This window comes from Alligator mississippiensis, chromosome 3 (genome assembly GCF_030867095.1).
Source record: "Alligator mississippiensis isolate rAllMis1 chromosome 3, rAllMis1, whole genome shotgun sequence".
NCBI lineage: Eukaryota > Metazoa > Chordata > Crocodylia > Alligatoridae > Alligator > Alligator mississippiensis.
The window spans coordinates 250,709,811-250,730,203 of NC_081826.1; the positions used below are offsets into that span (position 1 = coordinate 250,709,811).

General features: G+C 39.8%; 1 protein-coding gene across 1 annotated transcript in view; it reads right to left on the minus strand.

Annotated features, from left to right (window-relative positions):
- Positions 1–20,393, minus strand: part of MSH3 (mutS homolog 3) — a 224,174-nt gene that overhangs the window by 63,276 nt on the left and 140,505 nt on the right. The window contains exons 16-20 of the mRNA XM_059725070.1: positions 14,681–14,745; positions 13,168–13,284; positions 9,674–9,781; positions 4,718–4,832; positions 1,472–1,629 (exon numbers count right to left, since the gene is read on the minus strand). Of these exons, the coding sequence (XP_059581053.1) occupies positions 1,472–1,629; positions 4,718–4,832; positions 9,674–9,781; positions 13,168–13,284; positions 14,681–14,745 (563 nt within the window). The remainder of the gene's footprint in view (positions 1–1,471; positions 1,630–4,717; positions 4,833–9,673; positions 9,782–13,167; positions 13,285–14,680; positions 14,746–20,393) is intronic.

Consider the following 20,393-nt stretch of genomic DNA (forward strand, 5'->3'; position numbering starts at 1 on the left):
GCCGCTTCTGCTGGCTGGTGCCGACCCGGCCGGGCTCCTCCTGTCCGCAGCAGCACGTGGGGAGTCGGCTTCAGTCGCGTGCTGCTCCGGATGGGATGGACCCAGCCGGGTCAGCACCAGCCAGGAAAAGCGGCATGCAGCTAAAGCCACCCTTCAGCGGTCCTTACCACGTCTCTCGCTGCGCTGCCCCTGCTGGGCTCTGGGATCCCCCAGCAGGTTGGGGCCCACCCTGGCGAGGTTTCTTGCAGCTCCGTGCCTGGCGCCGGATGGCTGTGGGGCCGGGCCGCGGAAAAGTCCAGGGCGGTCAGGCGCGGAGTGGAAGCCTGCGGCCCTGGGGATGTGCTGCTTATGCAGCGTCGGTTCAGTGCCAAGAGGAGCCCTAACCCCTTGGGCCAAATCCTGCTCCATTTACAGATGCGGGGCCTGAGTGCCTCTGCAGGCCCCTGCACGGACTCTGGGCTCCACGTGTGTGGCTGCGCTTCCCTTCTGTGCCGGCCCCGGCAGCTCCTCCTTGCCTCCCTGCGTCGGAATGCCCAGGCATTTGCGTGGTGCCAGGTGCAGCCCTGAAACTTTAGCTAAAGGAAAACTACGGCTAGCCGCAGGTTGGCGGGGGGGGGGGGGCGGGTCCTCCCCAATAGTCTCTAGCAGTGAGAAAGCTTCTTCAGGGGGCAGAGACCCACCAGACCCCATGGCCCCTCCTTGACATTGGAGGTGTATAGCAAAGGGGAGAAGAGTTCCTGGCAGGAAAGGTGATGGAGTGAAATAGATGTTTCCCTGGAAGGATTTGATATATGTTGTTGGGTAAAACGAATGAATTGTAGTGGGATGCCTTCCCTCCACTGGGGATGCTCAGACATTGCACAGCCAGAAATAATGCTAATGTCTTCACTGGGACTCTGAAGCACAGGGCAACTGGACTGATGGACTGTGACATTAACGGATCTGTGACGCTTGCATATTATCTGAGAACTCCAGCTTACTTGCTGAGATCCAGGAAATGAGTCATTTAGAGGGAGAGTTTTGAACTGGTTAGACCCATTTCATTGTCACTTCCTGCAACTTCATTGGTGTCAAAGGTCACGTGACATCTATTCCTGATGTGATACCACTTCCTGTGAGGTCTCTGAATATGGCTCGCCAGCCCACTGGGTGATAAAAAGTTTGTGATCCGGCCCCACATTCAAAAAGTTTGGACACCCCTGCTTTATGCGAATTCGATTTATGCGCCGTTCTCTGGGAACACTTGCACAGCATAAATCGAGGGAAACCTGTAGGCAGCCATGAATTGACATTGTGATCAGTTATTTTAATGAGAAGAAAACAAGGTGAATTTAGAAAGCATACAATTTTGAAAAAAGTAACTGAAATTACAAGTTGTGAGCTAAAAATGTAAAACTATAGTTAAGTGTTTTAAAAACTGTGTCCCAGCATTTCTTTTTTCTGACGTACGTAAGAAGTTTTCATAGATTACCTGGTAAAAATACCATCCACAATGCCGACTGCAGATTCCTCTGCAGGAACATAAGAACCAATCTGCGCCATGACCGTAATCAATGCAACTTGCTTTATGTAGGAGCTCTTTCCACCCATGTTGGGTCCTGTAATAATCATGACGTTTTCACCATCTCCCTGGAAAATGTAAAAGAGCTCTTAAAATACTTTACTGACACGAAATTTTCATTAATGTTTATAATGATATATACACATACACATTTAATGATATACACACATAAAGCTTGAACCAGATATAAATATGAGCCAACTTCTGCCATTTATTTGTATGCTGGTGTATTTGTAAATAAAAGTGTGGCTAGGTGAACAATTAAAACAATGTAAAAGGGAAGAGTGAGCTGATCTGTGGTGACTGGGATCAGGGTGCATTTCATTACACTTTGCTTATCTCATCACTGATACACTGCCTGCCAAATAGCCTCTTGTCTCCAACATTCATTCAGAAAAGATTGCACACAATGGGAAAGGCTCTGCAAACAGGATGGATCTATTTCCTTTCTCTAAGCCACTAAATACTGTTTATTGGAGTTCGGTGCATTCATTCCTCCAAAGTGTTTAAGGAATGAACTCAGGACCTGGTATGTCCTGCTGGCTGCTGCTGGTGGGACATGCTATGTAGCTTGGGAGGATTGTGCCAGGCAGCGGAGCCCAATCCTTCCTTGTATGGAGCACTCCTGTCTTTGCCACCTCTTGGTATGTCCCTGCAGAGCCTGGTACCAGCAGCACCTGGCTGGACAAGGTGAGTTGCCACAGAGTCTCTTTCTATGGAGTTGACCCAGCCAAGCGAGGAGAGGGGAAACCCCCATGGGGCCCAGCCCTCACCAGCTGGGAAGACCCCAACTCAAACCCCTCTCTCCCCCCACAGCTAGGCGGACCAGGACTTGGGGACAGGTCCTGGGAGGGGAGACTCCTTTCTCCCCCCCCCCCCCCCCCGGCACATCAGTGACTTGTGCTGCCCCAGCCCAGCCACAGGGGGAGGGGGGAATTATAAAACCTTATGTAACCTTTGGTGTGCAGTGTTAACCACAGCCATGTCCAATTGTTCGGGACCTGGGGTGCCAGGTAGCTTTACCCCCTTCTCAGCTGTCCTAGGAGTGACCAGAGGCTCCCTGAAGAGAGAGGCTCCCTTTACAATGGAAAGACCTTGCAGACTCATAATTAACTATTTACAAAGTTTAATTATATACAGGGTATACTTGCTACATGCATACAAACAGTAAATAATATCAAAAATTTGAAACTCTCTATTTACAATGCACAAGGATGAGTCTATACAAGAATAACAGTTGATAGTTATTTACACCTAAAGGATGCTCAAATCAAGAAATACAAAGCTAATAACTTCGGCACCATGTTAAATACTCAGTGTATTAAATCCCTAATCAATTATTTACAGCTAATAGCCAGTCACCCCGACTTATGCCCAATGAATGGAGGGAGGGGCAATTCCTCACTCCTCTCATCACCAGGGATCCAGGTTTTCCATTTCCCACAGAAAAATGGAGAAAACCACAGAGAAACCCAGGTGAAGGGGCATGGACTGAGTCTGGCAAAGAGACTGAGAGCAGTCAGGTTTTTGCTTTTTTTTTCCTTTAGATATTTAGCGCAGGCCAAGGCCACCCTTGAAGGGTATGCACTTAACCAAAGCCTACGGTCACCCTGGTGGCTGAGGGCGGAATAATAGACCAACAGGCCGTATTAAGACCTGGCTGCAGAGAACTATGAGTGCCATCTGGAGAGGCTAGGATGGGGTAAAGGGGAGGTTTGGAGCCCCACAGAAGAAAACAGGGATTGAGACCAGGTAGGATCACCTTGGGCATTGCCTCCTAGCAATATAATATCACCAAAGTCATGGCAGACAAGAAAACATAAGACCAACTTCCTGGCTGACCAGGTGATCCAAAGCCAAGGTCCACCCTGTCACTGCCTCTAGGAAAACGAGCTCAGGGCAGTGGCAGCAAGCCCTACAACACCTACAGCCGTCACACTACCAATATAATTTTCTTTTGTAATTTTTTAATTGAAAAACTGTAACATTATAATGTGGCTAAGACACAAAATGCATGATCATTATTGAATGAATTGCCAGATTTTTGAAAATGCCACCTGCTGCTAGTTTTGAGTTGCATAGTAATATTTTTAATGTTATTTTTTCATCAAAATATAATAGCTTTTGAAAGCCATTCATATAGAAATCTAAGCAAAACAAAGTAAAATATGCCTTATAATAGCAACAGCTCCATATCAACATTTCAATAAGCCTGAAAATATAAAGTATGTAAAGGCAACTTATGTTCAGAAGTAGATTGAACTATATTTTTCTATTTCTAGAAAGCATGAATTTAATACTAAAAAAAACAACCTTTAAAAGGAATGTTCCAGGAATGTTCCAGGAAAAATTGCTGACAAATCTTTTAAAAGAGATTATAATACAAAAACAATTTAAATTCTCCAGAAGAATTTAGTAGTGATAGTAATTTTTTTTTAACTGTAAGATATATCGTTATCAGAAATAATGGTATAAAATGAGAAAGTACAGGCTAATGTGTTGTATATTAATAAAAAAGTTGAGTAGTAATTAGTGTGCTAATGCTTGCTGCATAAGGTATATGCAAATACAAATATTCTATTATAACCAATGTGTTATCTGGAAGAATAATTTTATAGCCCTATTGGGTGGACAATAATCAGAATGCTAAGCTTCTATTGTGGAATTAATTAGTGTGGTACATTTTAAAATACAAAATGTTTCTAATTTAATAGAGGTAAAGTCAATCAGAAAGAAAAGTGACACAAGAGGACTGGAAAAAATGAAAATATTTGGTAGGATTTTAAAAATAAAGTCACTGCATAGATGTAGAAGCTAGTTTTCAAAGTTAAATGCACGTATGTCATTAAAATAAGTTGCAAACAGTGGCATTGCCTTTCTGTAAATTAAGATAGCAGTTCTTCCCAACTCAAATCATAATTCTGAGGTTCCCTCCTTTCCCACTAGGCCTGCATGATATTGTAGAAGTGGACAACAGGCTACTTGATATCAATGAAGGGACAACATAGATTTGGTCATCTATTGTAGTTGTATCCTTTCAGAAATGCAAGCAAGCAACCAACTGGAATTACTTACTCAATTTCCTGGACCAGGATCTAAATTTGAGAATCTTTTCCTTGACTGATTTTCAACCCTTTATTATGATACAGTACTTACTGATAGGTTGGTGCTGTTTGGAACATACTGATCTTGTTCTCCCAGTAGCACATCAATCACTGGGTGTCTGCCATTTTTTATAATTATTTCTCTTCGTTTATCTTGTACAATGGGTCTGCACAAAAAAGGAGATGTCAATACAATATTTATTACATTTAATTATTGGGGCATATCATGATAAAATCTTAAGGAAGGAATTCTAAACAGCATACAGCTATATATATATATATAGACATACACACATATATATACATACATACATACATACATACACACACACATACATATATATATATATGTGTTATACACGCATGCGCGTGCGCACCCCCCCATGAAAGAGATGAAAAATGAATTCATAATCTCTTTAGATGTCCATGTTAAAATCTCATCCAGAATATTTCAGACATTAACGAAGTCAACATTTGTTATAAACTCATATGAGTCCTTTCTTTTTCTTGGGCTTTGGAAACTCCTTAGGCTATAATATGCTCTCTATAGATATTAAGAGGACTTATAAACAAGGTAGGCCCCAAAGCAAGGAGAACTTTTTTATTTTTGATCCTCCATTGCCTCTGGTATGCTCACTAATTTGCAGATGCATATTATTTTTTCTTCTTCCTACGATTACTTTTCACAATACTTCATTTGATGAATAGATCAGCCTGTCACAGAGTCGAGACGGGGAGTCTTGAGAAACAAACAAAACGGCAAAGAATATGTAACTACAAGTAACAGAACCGTAGTGACCACACTAACTTGTAATCAGAGACCATGGTAAAACTGAGCTATGTTATTAATGTAGTGGACATATGTAACCGAAGGTCTCAAATAGGACCAACAGCAAATAATTGCACTTTTACCCAATAGCCGATTGAATCACCTTTAGCCAAAAGTACCAAAAAGCCCCGCTGAAGCACCTGGTCTATACGGATGCTGTAGGCTGAACTAATGTGCTGCTGCTTCCATAGACAGCATTTTTTCTTTCCACACCTGTCACTGCCCTATGTTAATCAAATTATAGCCTGACACATATCTATTTTTCCATGTTTCTCTTCTCTCCCTGGCTGTCCTGACCAATGAAAGGAAATGAGGAATGGGACAAAACAAGGACCATGTATATAATAAGCTGCTACATATGCAAATTCATGTATTTGGTGACATTCACATTCATCCAATGAAGTATTAATAACCCCAAAATAAACTTGAGCAGCACTCTAACTCTTACAAAGAGTTACAGGACACATGTTCACAGCTTAACAGTGAACTTTCAAGTTTTGGTTAAAATTTAAACTCTGTTAATATGATGCACTGCTTTAGGAAAATTAAGTACAAAAATAAATATCATTACAAATCATGGGAACAGTTAGCAAAGTATGATGATTTTTAAAAATTATACTACAATGGAATGTATAAATTCATAAACAAAATATTTTTCATCAACACTATAATTTTCTTAAAATTTAAGTAGTCTATGATACAAGAAAAAAAATTAATCTAATTCATATTAAGTAAGTTCATAGGAAGGCCCAAATTTCAATCTCTCTTTTAGTAGCCCTCAAAAATCAATTATTGACATCTTCCCAGTGGGTAACACGTTACAGAATTGCAGTCAAGCTTCCGCCTGTAGCTTTACTGATAAGCCTACTACCTGTCAGTTTAAAAGCTCTAAGGAATAAGATAACAATATTAGGAAGAACACTCTAACCATGAGGATGATGATCAACGATGAGGAAGACAGTACCTAGGGAAGTTGCAAAATCACTGGAAGTTTTAAGTATAATTTAGAAAAGCATCTGTATGGGATATTTTAGATAGATATGATCCTGCTTAAAACAGGAAGTTGGACCTCAAGACCTCTCCAGATTTTCCTATGATTCTATGAATTTTCTGTCAAGGAGACCTAAACAGAAATAAGCAAGGTCTCCCAAGGGCCAAAAACTGATCAATATCATACACCAGGGTTTTCAACCTTTTTTAATAAGTGTACCCCTGGCAGCTGGATGCTGAGCGGGGCGGGGAGGGTGGTGCATGGCTGAATACAGAGGAACGGCAGCTGCTGCTGTGTGCAAGCTCTCCCGCCTAGTGTCCGGCCAGCTGAGCAGCACCTGTGCGGAGGCTTCACAGAGGGGCGACGCTACCCTTGCCCCGCCCTACTACTCGGCCCTGCTCCTGGGAGGCAGCAGTGCGGGGTGGTGGGTGGCAGTGCTCTGTCCCTGCCTACCCATACGTATACCCTAGGGCAGCGGTTCCCAACGTGGTGCCTGTGGGCACCATGGATAAAACTTCAAAAGAATACAAAGTAAGTGGAAGCTGCATTTTGAAGTTGTAGATCTAAGGCAATTTTAAGTAATGGATGAGATGATCAGATAGATCTAAATTCTAAATTTTAATATTCGTATCGGCTCCTGCTGCTTTTTCTTTTAAATTCAAATGTGCCCTTGATGGTGGGAACCCTTGCCCTAGGGCCTTCCCATGTACCCCCGTCATACACAGTATCATATTTTCCTGCATACACCACACTTTTTCCAAAAATCAATGTTGCAAACTGGGCTGCATGTTTTAAGCAGTGAAATATGTTAACAGAAGCTTCTGCAGCTTGAACCTCTGCTGGGGAAAAGAAAAAGTAACACTGCATGTGCAGTGAGCAACCGTCATAGAAAAGTATAATGTATAAGGATATTTATAGGCTGGCTTCACTTGCACAATATAAATTTAATATATATTTAGATACATTTCCAAAGCACTCTAGTTCTATTGAGATGGATGATTGTTTGAAAAAAAAACTGCCTGATAATTTGCTAGGCAAAGCCAATTTATAATCTATCCATTTATCTATAATGTATTACATTTCTGTATTATATGAAGTATATTTAGGTAGGCTACCATATCCAATGGTTACTGAAAGTGTGGTGGTTTATGTCTCAGAAATAATAATGGTCCTTTTTCAGCATAACCTTGTAAACTATACTATTACATATTATGGTAGAATATTAATAGCATATTTGTAGAATGTGTTTATATTATTTAACAAATCAAAACAAATTATCATGACAACACAAGCTAAGTTAATTTGTTTTCTTGGACAAATTCCATTAAGCATTGTGTTACTTGCCTTACTGTAAAGGCATTTTACATGCCATACAGTTACATGTCTTACTGAAAAGGCATTTGGGGGAAAGGTTTTACTTGAATATACAAAACAATAAGCCAGAAATGTATAAGAAAATTTGGGGGGTACCAGACATTAGGATTAATATGTGGAAAACAGATATCAAAAGGAACATTGACAAATGTTGTATTGTTTTTGTAGATGTTTAAGTACTAAATAAGAGTTTTCTGAATATAGTAAGAAGGCAGGACAGAGTGGCACATTAGGGACTCTTTACAAGTGCACCTGGGGTGGGGGGGAAGGACAGTTTAATTAGAGTCGCTGTGAACTGCCCACAGCATCTTGTGCATTCAGCATCTCGTGCTTCAAAATGGCAGCAGGGGTGCTAACTAAAGCTCGTTCGACAAGCTTTTGTTAAAGTGCTCCCACCACCATTTTGAAGCACGGGGATACTAAATACACAAGATGCGGAAGCTGTTGGAGAGTTCTAATTAGCACACTCCAGTAGACTTGATTAATTGAGTCTGCTCCGACACGCTGTAATTACAGAGTCCCCTCATGTCTACAGGCACTCTTAGAGACTAACTCATTCAGAAATGCATAAGCTTTTGTCAGTGACAGCCTACTTCATAGCATCTGACAGTCACCCTGACCTTGTCTTCTTCCTGGCTTCAGGCTACCATGTCTAACTGCATCTCTTTCAACATAATAAAATAGTCATCTTTTAAAAACAGATCAACAAAAATGTTTTCCTTGTCACTCTCTCTCATTAAAAGTGTCTAGTAAGTTAGGTGAGCTCTGTTATAAAAACTGACTGAAAAATGTCAGCATTTTGGACATTTCATGTCTTGCTCCCCACAAATGTAAAATTTAGATTTGAATCCCACATAGTTTTTACACGTGTTCAACTTTATACACTAAATGTGATCCATTTGAAGACCATGGAACATAGAAACATAGAACTTAGAAGACCTAATAAGTCATCAAGCATTATCTGCAAGCAACCACATCATTTTCATCCTTTTGATAAACCAAATCAAGCTCCATCTTAAAAGTAGATACATAGATTCAATTGATTGATCGATTCGATCAATCATTTTGGCTTACTCCTTTTAGAAGGCTATTCCAGAACTTAACTCCACTTAATTTTTAAAGCTTCCTCCTAATTTACAAACAAAATTTATTCTTGATTAATGCATGCCATCTATTCTTGTACCAGCAATGTCCTTTACCTTAAATCTCTCTTTACCCTCCCTGGTTTTTACTCCCATGAGGAAGTCATAGAGAGCAATCATATTCCTTTCTCAGCCTTTATTTTGCTACACTATACAAACCAAGTTCTTTTTAGTCAGTCTCCATTCCAAGATCATTCCATCCTTCTTTGCACCTATTCAAACTTGAATTCTTCTTTCTGGAACATGGGTGACCAGAAGTGTACACAGTTTTCCAGAGATCTCACCAGTGACTTGTCAAATAATCTTGACTGAAATACCACTGAATTTTGAGACATAAGAACATCGCTATGTTTTTGCAGAATTAAGGCCTTACCACTTACAAATGAATGGGGCTTACTGAAAAAGAAAGTTACAAGTGTCATATTATTTACATATTGACTTCCACTGAAATCCATGCAGAATTGTATGGTATATATGTAAAAGGTAGTTATTTGCTAGACACAAATCTTATGAGGAATTTGGTTTGGTCTCTGTATTGTCAAATTTAGATTCTAAACTCTTTATGTTTGGATTTATGCATTTATCAATTTTTGTAAACACAAAAATGTCCTAAGTTAGTTTGGTCAAAACTTTTTTAATAGTCTTCTTTTTAATAAAATAAAATTTGATTACCTGCAATAGTCTCCTTGTTTGGCCATCTTAGCCAATGAGAAAATGCAGTCAACAGCTGCCAGGTGATCAACCGCTTTAGCCATGGAGTGATAATGCTCACTAAAAGAACTGCACAGATATATGGAAAAAATGAAAGAAAAATATGAAAAAAATATTTCCTATGGATGCACAGGTATTGCTCAAAAGGTCATATTTGTCTCTCACAAGGCTCTTATGGTGTTTAAATTGCAGTGAATTCAAATTCACAGCAGTGTGTTAAATTCATAATGCAAGAACTCAATCTTTATCAAGGTGAACTTCATACTCTCAGCATAACCACATATTCTAAGAGTTAAAAAGCAGGCAAAATTAAATTAATTATCCTTTACATAAAGGGTCTGCAGTTGCTGCCTAATGAGCTTGACAAAATACTTTGGTTTATTACACAGTGAAGCCTGAACCCAGACTATCATTCACTTTGACTATAAAGAGTTATATAGTATAGAAAAATACAAAAAAATGCCTTAATACAAGAGATCTTCAGGATCTATTCATACTAGAAGGTTCAAGGTTTCATTTCCCAATGTGAGTTTGTTCCCTCAATACAGGGGTGAAATTATGAGAGGCATTAGATAAAGTTTTCAGTAGACTCAATCCCTTAGCCTTAATTATTCCCCATCACCCTCTTCTGTTCTAAGGAAAAGTTAAAGGTATCTACATTTCACATTTTAAGAATGTTTTACATTCTTAAAATGTGAAACATAAGGGAAATGCAAAGTATGCTAAGAAAGCAGATTGCAAAAAAAAAAAAAAAGTGGAAAAGGATCAACTATAGCAGAACTCTTAATTTCCCACCTCTAAACTGCTTTAGCAGTACAAGTAGGAAATCTGCCAAAATGGAAGTGAGAGAAAAGAACTAAAATAAACAAACAAACAATGGATTAAAAAGGGCAGAAGAAAAGGAAGACTAATAGTAAACATGACAAACTGTAGATCCAGACAAGGGAACATTAAAAAAAATCTAATTCAAAATCTTGTCTATATTTTAGAGACAATTTTAATTTTCAACTCTTGTTACTCATGTAAAGCCAACACAATTATATAGGAGGGAACTGGATTCTTTTCAGTTTGTACATAAGAAAAGAAAGCTGAAGAACAGGTTCATATTTAAATTCTAATCTAATACAAAATTACTAATATCATCTTCTAACAGTCAAAGTTGCAGTCAAAGTTGGTACTGAGGTTAACACCTAAGATGTATGCCTACAGAGAATTTGTAATAGGGTAAACTAAGTTGTTGTAGCCATGACAGTCCAAGGAATATGAGAGAAGCAAGGTTTGTTTCATAATATCTTTTATTGAACCCACTGGATAATTGGGGAGAGATGTTAGACAGTTTCAGACAAAGTGTCCTTCCTCAGGTCTGGGAAAGAAGCAGATACAACCTAAACCGAATCCAGATAAAACAATGACTTTTCTTCAACTCCATTACGTAAATGAAAATATCCTGTTCAGTCTGGATAGCTTACTACATCCAGCCAAACTACATAGTGACATCTATCATATTTACCCCAACTTTAGGAGAAAGTTAGGTGAGCATGATGTTTTTTTCTGTTCTTGAGGTCCTCCTGCATAGCTGTGTTACTTCTTATCACATAGTTCCTGGGATAATCACAGCTACAATGCTCTGACCCTACCACAACTTGAAGAAAAACCAAGCCAAACTACATAGTGACATCTATCATATTTACCCAAATTCAAGATAACTTTGAAATTAAGATGACCCCCGATAATTAGATTCTATATATGGAAAATTATAAATTTATCATTTTAAAAGAAAATGGCATAAAATTGGAAAGCCATCTTAGAAAAGTCCCCATCACTGCTGTTGCAGAGAAGGCAGCAGGTTGTAAGGGGTCAGACCCCTGGCTCCCATGCCCCTTGCCCACTCCATGCCTGTGCCTGCTCCCCCACCCATGCCTGTTCCCTGCCATGTGCCTCGGGGTCACATGCCCCTCCATGCCTGTGCTGGCCCCCCACCACTTACCCCCTTTGCCCGTGTCTGAAACCCAATTGCTGCCTCCCCTATCACCTGTTCCCCCCATGCAGCCTGCACCCTCCCCGCTAAATTACCATCTGGAGTTTGTTACACTGCCCTGCCCTGCCCTCCCCACTCCTTACCTTCTGCTGCGAATCTGCTCCTTGCCCCCAGCCTGTCCAGGTCAGGACTGGAGGAACCGAAGCCACAGCAGAAGGTAATGGGGGAAGGGGCAGCTAGATGGTGGCAGGCACAGGCGGCAAGGGGTGAGAGGCCAGACAGCAGGTTTCCCCCTCCCCACAACTGTATGTCCCCTCCTGCATCAGATGAGCCATTCCAACCCAGGGGAGATGGTAGTTCAGGTCTGGATTCAGCTGCAAGCCCAGGCCAAAGCCAGTGTTGAGCTACTACCTTGCCCTGGGCAGGAACTCTAATCCAAGATGAGGCTTTTTCCCCCGCACCACATGCTGATTACGGGGAAAGAAAAACCACTTACCTTGATTTGAATAAATACGGCACTTCCTGAACTCATGCAAGAAATATATCTTCTTCACCACAGGACATGCTATCTACAATCCTTAGGTTAATACATGCAAGTCGAAATACACAATACAGCTAGCATCTAACCTAATCTGAAAGGGATCAACTTGAACAAGATATTTTCATTTAAATAACAAAGCCAAAAAAGACATTATTTTATGTGGTATTTAGCTTAGCTGTATCTGCTTCTCTCTAAGACCTGAGGAAGGGCATGTTGCATCTAAAAACTTGTCTAATTTCTTTCCCAACTATAATATTAGTCCAATAAATTATGACCAAATATACCTTGCTGCTTACAGAGAATATGACCAGTCAGAGACACTGGCTGTGGATATCCTGAACATTCACCGTATAAAATATTATATTTTGCCTTTATCTTCAGTAATAAAAGCTATGGATGAAATCAGGCAGTATTGCAATAGATTATATTTATATTCAACTTAAAGATTCTATATTATAAGCATATTTCTTTACCTCTCCTGATAATTAAACTTTAAAATTGAAAAAGGAAAAAAATGTCTTTTTGCAATGGATTATCTTCATTTTTTCTTTTTATTTACTTTGATCTTGAACAGTATAATCCCTGAAGTTAGTTTTTCATTTTTGTTAATAACCGACTCACCTTCAGGTTTTCAATTATGAACATTTAGATTTGGAGAGGTATTTTAACAACTTCTTTCAATGGAATTCCACAATACTTAGGAATATCCTTGTTGGTCTTAGGTTTTATTAAGTCTTCAGTTTTTATAACAACATTTTCTCTTTTTCCTGCTTTAACATCAGGGGACAACAGATTAGTTTAAAAAGTCACTTAACTAAGTCAAATGATGAGAAATCTAATCAGCAATTCCTTCTTTCCTCCTGGACAAACATTTTCTTTTTCATATATTTTCATAGAAAAAAAAATCACCGGTTTTGCTTTTCATTCTAAACTTACTCTAAAAAAATTAGCCATTCAGCACTGCAGTCAAGGACTAGCTGCTCCCGGAGCTGATTCAGATGTCTGTAATTTTCTATAATAAAAGGAGTGTGGAAACGGCTGACAGCTTTTGTGCTGGAAGAGAGAAAAAAAGCCAAATAGGAAATCAAGGTTACTAAGCAATCAATTATGCCATCAACATGGAAAATTAGACTAGTTTTCTTGTTCTCTCTGAACCTTGAAAATAGATGCGAAACAGGATTTTTTTTTTTTTTTTTAAATCAGAGTACTAAGCTCTATTGATTCTGATAATCTTTATTTTGAAAAAAGTTCTTGGTTGCTATGGTGCAGTCAATGCACAAAGCTTTCAAAATATATTTTATAAATGTTACATACATGACCAAAGACCATGGCTTGCAATATCCTGCTTAGCAACAGAGGGGCTATTTTCCATTAAAAAGGCACAAATGGGTGAATTTTTTCTCTAACAGTGATTGTACAAATATCAAAATCACAACAACTAATTTTACCAAGATAACCTTAAAGGGAAATACTTGTTTGTAGGCTGAGCCAAGTTTGGAAATATAGGCTGGGTCTTGCAGGGATACTGGTTTGATTTGGGGTCACGTGAGTTTTTTTGTTTGTTTAGACATTAATCTATAGCTTTTAAGATGTGCATTAGCAATAAGATAGGGGCTACTGCATACACTTTTCTTATCACTACTCTTCAGCAAACCAATAACCAAGCAGCATATAGAGTATATCTATACTGTATCTATTACTGGTAGGTAATAATTAAGAATAGCAGTCCCTTTGCGATTTCTGTGAATTTGTAATCATACATTAGGGAGGCCATTTTTCATTTTTAAGATGCTGAACAGACTATTTTAACAAAATAAATCTAAAGTAAAAGAAGGAAAAAACACCAAATAGATAATCTACTCCATCTCTGTTTAATCTACTGGGGAAAAATATCCTAAAATATCATACTAATCATGAAAGCAAGCAGAGCTTGCATGCATGAAGTAAAATAATATATTACTTTCATAATAATGACTTTATCTAGATATGCAAATATACATCCTTATATGACAAAGCTAATAGTCCTGAGTAAATATGATAAGAGCCAACAAAGGGGGTTATTTGAACATGTGCGTGTTGAAAGGGGTTATTTGAACATATGTGTGTGTAAACACACTCAAACGGAATGTAAACAAATCAAGAAAATAATCTGGACAAAAAAATTATATGTTGGATGTTTCTGGCAAGCTTAGAAAGCATAATACTGTAGTTAAGTGTCTATCTACTTAACTGTATCTTTGAGGAACTCAGCTTTCCAATATTTTACGAATTATATAACAGTAAAATGTTTGCTGCCACTTCTTTTGTTGTTGTTTAAAAGCTGGGCAACAAGCGAAAACACATGACATTTCTTGATTGCAAATATAGTTTTTTGTCCAAATATGCAAATTTGCCCAAACTCGTCTATGCAGTAAAACAGAACAAAATAAAACTAAAATATTTTACATACCTGCTAACCTTAACCCAATCAGAAGGTACAGAAGATATAAGGGAATTCTTGAATTCTATCAAAAACTAAAATAAATAAAAATGCACCGTTACATGTGAAAGATATGATAATCAGTTTGACTATAAATCAGTTGGACTACCCAGGGAGGGTAATGAATAGGGGATTAATCACTCCAAATAAACCCACTTCAACACTCTCCCTCTAAAGCATCCACACCTGTCACTGTTGAAGACAGGATACTGGTCTAAATGCACCATAAGTCTGACCAGGTATGGCATTTATGTTAGTTATGTTTATAAAACCAAATTCACTATATACAGAAAAAGTCTGGAAGTGGCCAGGAACTTCCCAATGGAATGCACTCCCATTAGATATCAGTTTACTGAAACAAATATTCCATGGAAAAAAATTATTTCAGTGGAAACCAAAATAAAGTTTCCTGCCAGCTCATCTGACCTTCTATCTCCTCAGTTGCCAGGATTTCCCACACCCTGGGACTTCTAGGTCAAAAAAAAACATGTTTCACCTTGAAAAGCAAAAACCTTCCCATTGCAGAATCACTTCTGTATTTCCAAACCAAAACAATGATTAATCTTTCTTCTGTTACATGCTTCTCTTTTTGCCATTTCTTCCTATAAATACTTTAGTCCTTGCCTTTCAGATAAAGGTCTGAAAATGCAGTTAGCAATGTGTGCTTTATAAGGTCAATGACATCATAATTAAAAGTATATATTTTAGATTATATGATCTTTGAGACGGGGTTGTGGTTTCCTAGGAGCAGACCCTATTGATCATACCGTGGGAACTACCAAAAGTAAAGTATAATATGCTACTGAATTAGATACAAGAATATACCACGCTTTGGTACAGTTAAGTCAACATCTGCCTAAATGAAGTATGATGAGATGTTCATGGTTTTTTTGAAAAGACAGGCAATGGCTTTGTAACTCGTTACAATTTAGCTGTTATCTCTACTAACTTTTCTGCATTCCATAAGTAATAAATGACCATTTACCATTTTTGAACGGCTTTGTTTTGCTACCTAACTTGGTTATCAATTTACTGCATTTCCCTTATTTTGAAGCTACTTCTGATCACCTCTCTTTGCTCTTACTTAATAGTTCTTCTCTGTTACTTAAGCAATTGGTTTCATTTATGTGGAGTTAAGCACAAACAATTGCTTCCCCTCCTCCCTAGTTTAGCTTTGCCTACATCTTCTTCTCCCTTGAATATGAGGAGAAAATATGTTCCTGGAAAAGTAGTTTGTCCAGCTTTCAACTATACAGTTGGTCCAATAAAAAAAAAAAATCACAAAAATCCCCCCAAAAGTTAGGGACTTTCACACATCATTAAGGTGTATTATTTTTTACATTATGCCAAGGATATCCATGCAAGCAAGAAACACAAAGTCTATGTTAACAATTAAATATCCAGATTAGATTATGGTAGTGTTGTGGTAATGTTGCAGCTGTGACAGTCCAAGGAAAATGGCAAGAATATTTGTGGGTCATATCTCTGATTCAACCAACTGTTGGGAGGGACTTACACAAGCTTTTGGGTACCAATGTACCCTTGAGGAAGATTATCACAGCAATCAAAAAAATCATAGATGGGGGAAAAACAGGGAAAACAGATACAGCAGTGAAGACTGAGATAAGCATATTTACATACTCTGTGTAATATCTTAGTTGTCTTTAACAATTTAATACATAATACACTTGAAGAAAAAGGAAAGCATTCAAGGATGAAAGAATTCGGTTGCAAGATGAATTTTTAGCAGATGCTGGCCACTTGCAAGGCATGCCAGAAGACTCCGATTTTACAAAGCTTCTTCACTATGCACAATGTCATTTAGGCATATAGGCCTTCCCACTTCATAAACACAACCTAGCAACAACCTCAAAACCAGGCTTATGTACCAAGGGAAAAGAAGAATGGCAAGAAGAAAAGACTTCAAGAAGTACACTAGGGACATTGTTTGCATCACTGTACTTCCCTGAGTAAAAACTTCAGGTTTTTCACCTAGTACAATTACTGGCATTCTTAAACAACGTTACAATAGATTCAATTCAAGCGGCTGTAAGCAAGAGCAGAGCTTTGCAGAGACATGAAATTTAGAAGATAAAGCTGTTGCTAGCATCTGAATTTTCAAAAGCTGACCTCAAGATTATTAATTTAACTATTTTATAGCGTGAAGCAGAATAGGCATCCCATATTATGTTACCTAAATGAAATCAAGAAAGCTAAACACATCTAACACAATCATCAGGTTAGTCAATTTTCATTGCTAACCTCTATAGTGAAAAATGATTGGAAATTTTCAGGATTTCCTTGAAAACACCATTAGAATTAGCTTTTTTATCCTTTAATTCTTAGCTCCTTTGGATAAATGCTTGCAGTTTTTTTTAATTGGGCCTGAAGCATTGTTTATGCTATATAGGAAGCAAACAGTTGCTAAGTGCAGTGATTATTTTTCTAATCTTTGCACAAAACAACCAACAAAGCTATCACTAACTGGACAAACCTCTGCCCTGTTTAATGCCTAAAATGAATTATGTTAGAGGTCTGGAAACAAAAGATAAGACTGCTATGGGTGTAACTTCATGTATTTTGGAAAATATCTGCCAAGTGGAGCTTCAGCTGAATTCCAAGAGCAACTTGGAATACTGCTGAGTTCAAATGAGCCCAGCAACGTGCCTGTCCAGTTTCCTCTTGAAGACTTCCAAGGCTGGGAACTGCCCCACCTGCTTGGGAAGTCTATTTCAGATTCTGGTCACTCTTACGGTAAAGAAGTTCTTCCTTGCATCCAACCTGAAATCATCCTCTAACAGTTTATGGTCATTGCTTCTGTCCTCCCTTGGGGTGCCCTAGTGAACAGTTTTTCTCCCAGCTCTCAATATTCACCCCTTACACACTTACAGATGGTCACCAGGCCCCCCCTGTTTTCTCTTCCCCAGGCTGAACAGTCCTGGATCCCTTTATCTTTCCTCATAAGGTTTGTCCTCTAGGTCCTAAATCATTCTTGTGGCCTTTCTCTGGACCCTCTCAAGATTCTCCACATCTTTTTTGAAGTGCAGCACCCACACCCAGAACTGGACACAGTACTCCAGCTGGGGACTCACCAGTGCAGAGTAGAGAGGAAGTATCACTTCCTTAGCCCTGTTCGTGACACATTGGCTAATGCATCCCAGTATGATTCCAGGAGCTGGCTTGAGGTCGGGTGGGGGGCGCATACAGCAGAGCTCAACCTGGTGGTGGGGTGCAGGTGTAGTCTCCCCCCCTGCAACATCCAGCCCACAGCTGCCCCTATAACACTCTGCATGGGGCTGAGCCCTGCCCATTTCCACTCAGGGCAGCCTGTACCACACTCGCCAATGGTCCTGACCCCAGCCAGGGCACACAGCTTTCCCAGGGGGTCTGCTTCTGCTGCAGCTGCCTAGGTACTGCTCAGCTCCCTACACCTTCAGTGACCCCTCCTCCTCCTGCCCCTGCTGCACCGCTCCAGGTTGGGGAGAACCTGCAGCAGGGCACCACCTGCCCCAGTGCACAGGGATTTGGCTCCACGCCACCTTCCACCCAGTTGGCCACCTGCAGGTGGCTGCTCATTGTAACAGGTGTGCAGAGTGAGTGGAAGATGCCTTACACACTAGGGTAAGAGATGACTCGCTGCAGTTTCCCCTGCCATATACAGTAGCACAGCAGGGGCAGGAAGAGGAGGAGCTGCTAGATGCGGGGGGAGTGGAGAAGTATCCAAGTGGCTGCAGCAGCAGCAGCCCCGCAGGGAAGCTGTGTGCTGCCCGGGCTTGAGGTGGTTGCCGTTGGTGGGTGTGGGGCAGGTGCAGGCAAGAGCAGTCTGGGCCCAGCTCAGCCCCATGTGGAGCACCATGGGGGCAGCTGCAGGTCAGATACAATCAACTGGCAGGCCAGATCTGGCCTGCGGGACATTTTGCCCACCCCTGTTCTAGCATTTGCTAACAAAATAGCTCTCATAGTGAAAATATGAATGACATAGAAGCCTTGTATACCCAACGATCAAATGAAGCAAAAAATAAAAAAATCAGACTACGAGTAAACATGGATAAAACACAGTACCTGCTGGTAAACAGAACATCAGTAAATTGGGGACCTCAGATAAGCATAAATCTTGAGCAACTAACCGAAATAGAAATAGAGCCTAGCGTGTATTGCAGAAGCTCCTGTCATTCGAGCTCTTCTGAAGGAATATTAAGCTCCAAATCTATAAAACCATTATCAGGCCGTGCATAACCCATGGCAGTCAAACTTACTTTCTCTCACATGTAAACAAGACGCTACTGGATTGTTGAGAGAGGAAGATTCTACAGAAAATCTGTGGTGCACAGTATAACTCCATATCACAAGAATGGTGAGTAAGGACTAATGAATTATATCAATTGTACAAAGATTTAACTCTGATACAGGAAATCAAGAGCATGATGACTACAGTGGCTGGGCCATGCTGAAAGAATGGAAGTGATTTGGACACCAAAGAAAGTGCTCCTTTGAGTGCTGAAGAGCAGAAGGCCACCTGAATAACAAAGAGGAAGATGGCTAGATGATGTAGTATCAATCCTACAGAAATTAAATGTGGACAACTGGAGGACAAAATGGATGAAGATAGTGGAGACAGTCAAAGGTCTCTAGTGTTAAACTACTTGTTTACTTACTGGGGAAGATGCACACAAGCTCTCTTTCTTTCTCTCTCCCTCCCCCCTTTCAAACTACAAATTGCTCAGGCTCACTGCTTGTTAAAGAGGCAAACACCCAAGTTCCAGGGGTCCAAAACAGGTTCGCTGAAGACTAAGGGATAGGCAATGCACACTACAGCTGTTCATCAGGAACAGAGATCTGTTAACGTATTCAAATAGAAAGCCAACTACAGGTCTGCACAAGTAGGTCTAATATTCATGTTATATCACACCTCCAAGATAGAATACACACAAGTCAATTTTACTCACAGTTGCTGGAACAGAGCAGAGAGCTGACATGATCTAGTATTGGACACATGCACCAGTTTAACTATATTTACTAAGGAAAGGCTTTTAAAAAGTGATCTGCCAGCTGGGGACACTAACAAGCTTGGTAGCCAATGTTTGGGAAATCATGTTAACATTTCCAATTCAGTAAACACCTGCACAAAGAGGAGGAGCACCAGAACTAATACTGAATCTCGCTACCAAAGAAAGTAATCCCTTGTAGCTTCTCCTTAAGAGAAAGATGTGGTTTGAGAGATTCCCAACAGAGAAAGAAAGGCTGCCATACCAGGTGTATTACCATACTTACTCTAATACAAGACGAGGTCGCTCCCTCACCAAATCATCATGGGGAAAAAAGCCCCTCATAATATATTTGGATACAAGGAAACCATATTAAATACATTGTCTACCTTTGAACTGCTGCTAAAAGCAAAATGTGCTCAGTAATGGAAACCAAATACAACATCGATTAAATGCAGCCCATGCTGAGCATGACTATAAACATCAACAAACATACTAATATGAACCTGCCACAAGGATTGGTTAGTGCAACACATCTGAATAAGATATATGGTAGTGCCCATTGAACGCAGTGCCATTCAGCACCTACTCTTTTGTAAGTCATGGTGAGCCACTACACTCCATACATTTTTACTACTTCTTCACTCCAACAGCTCACTGTTGTATTAGTGTGGCAGGGCCCTCCATGAGGTGGAGCT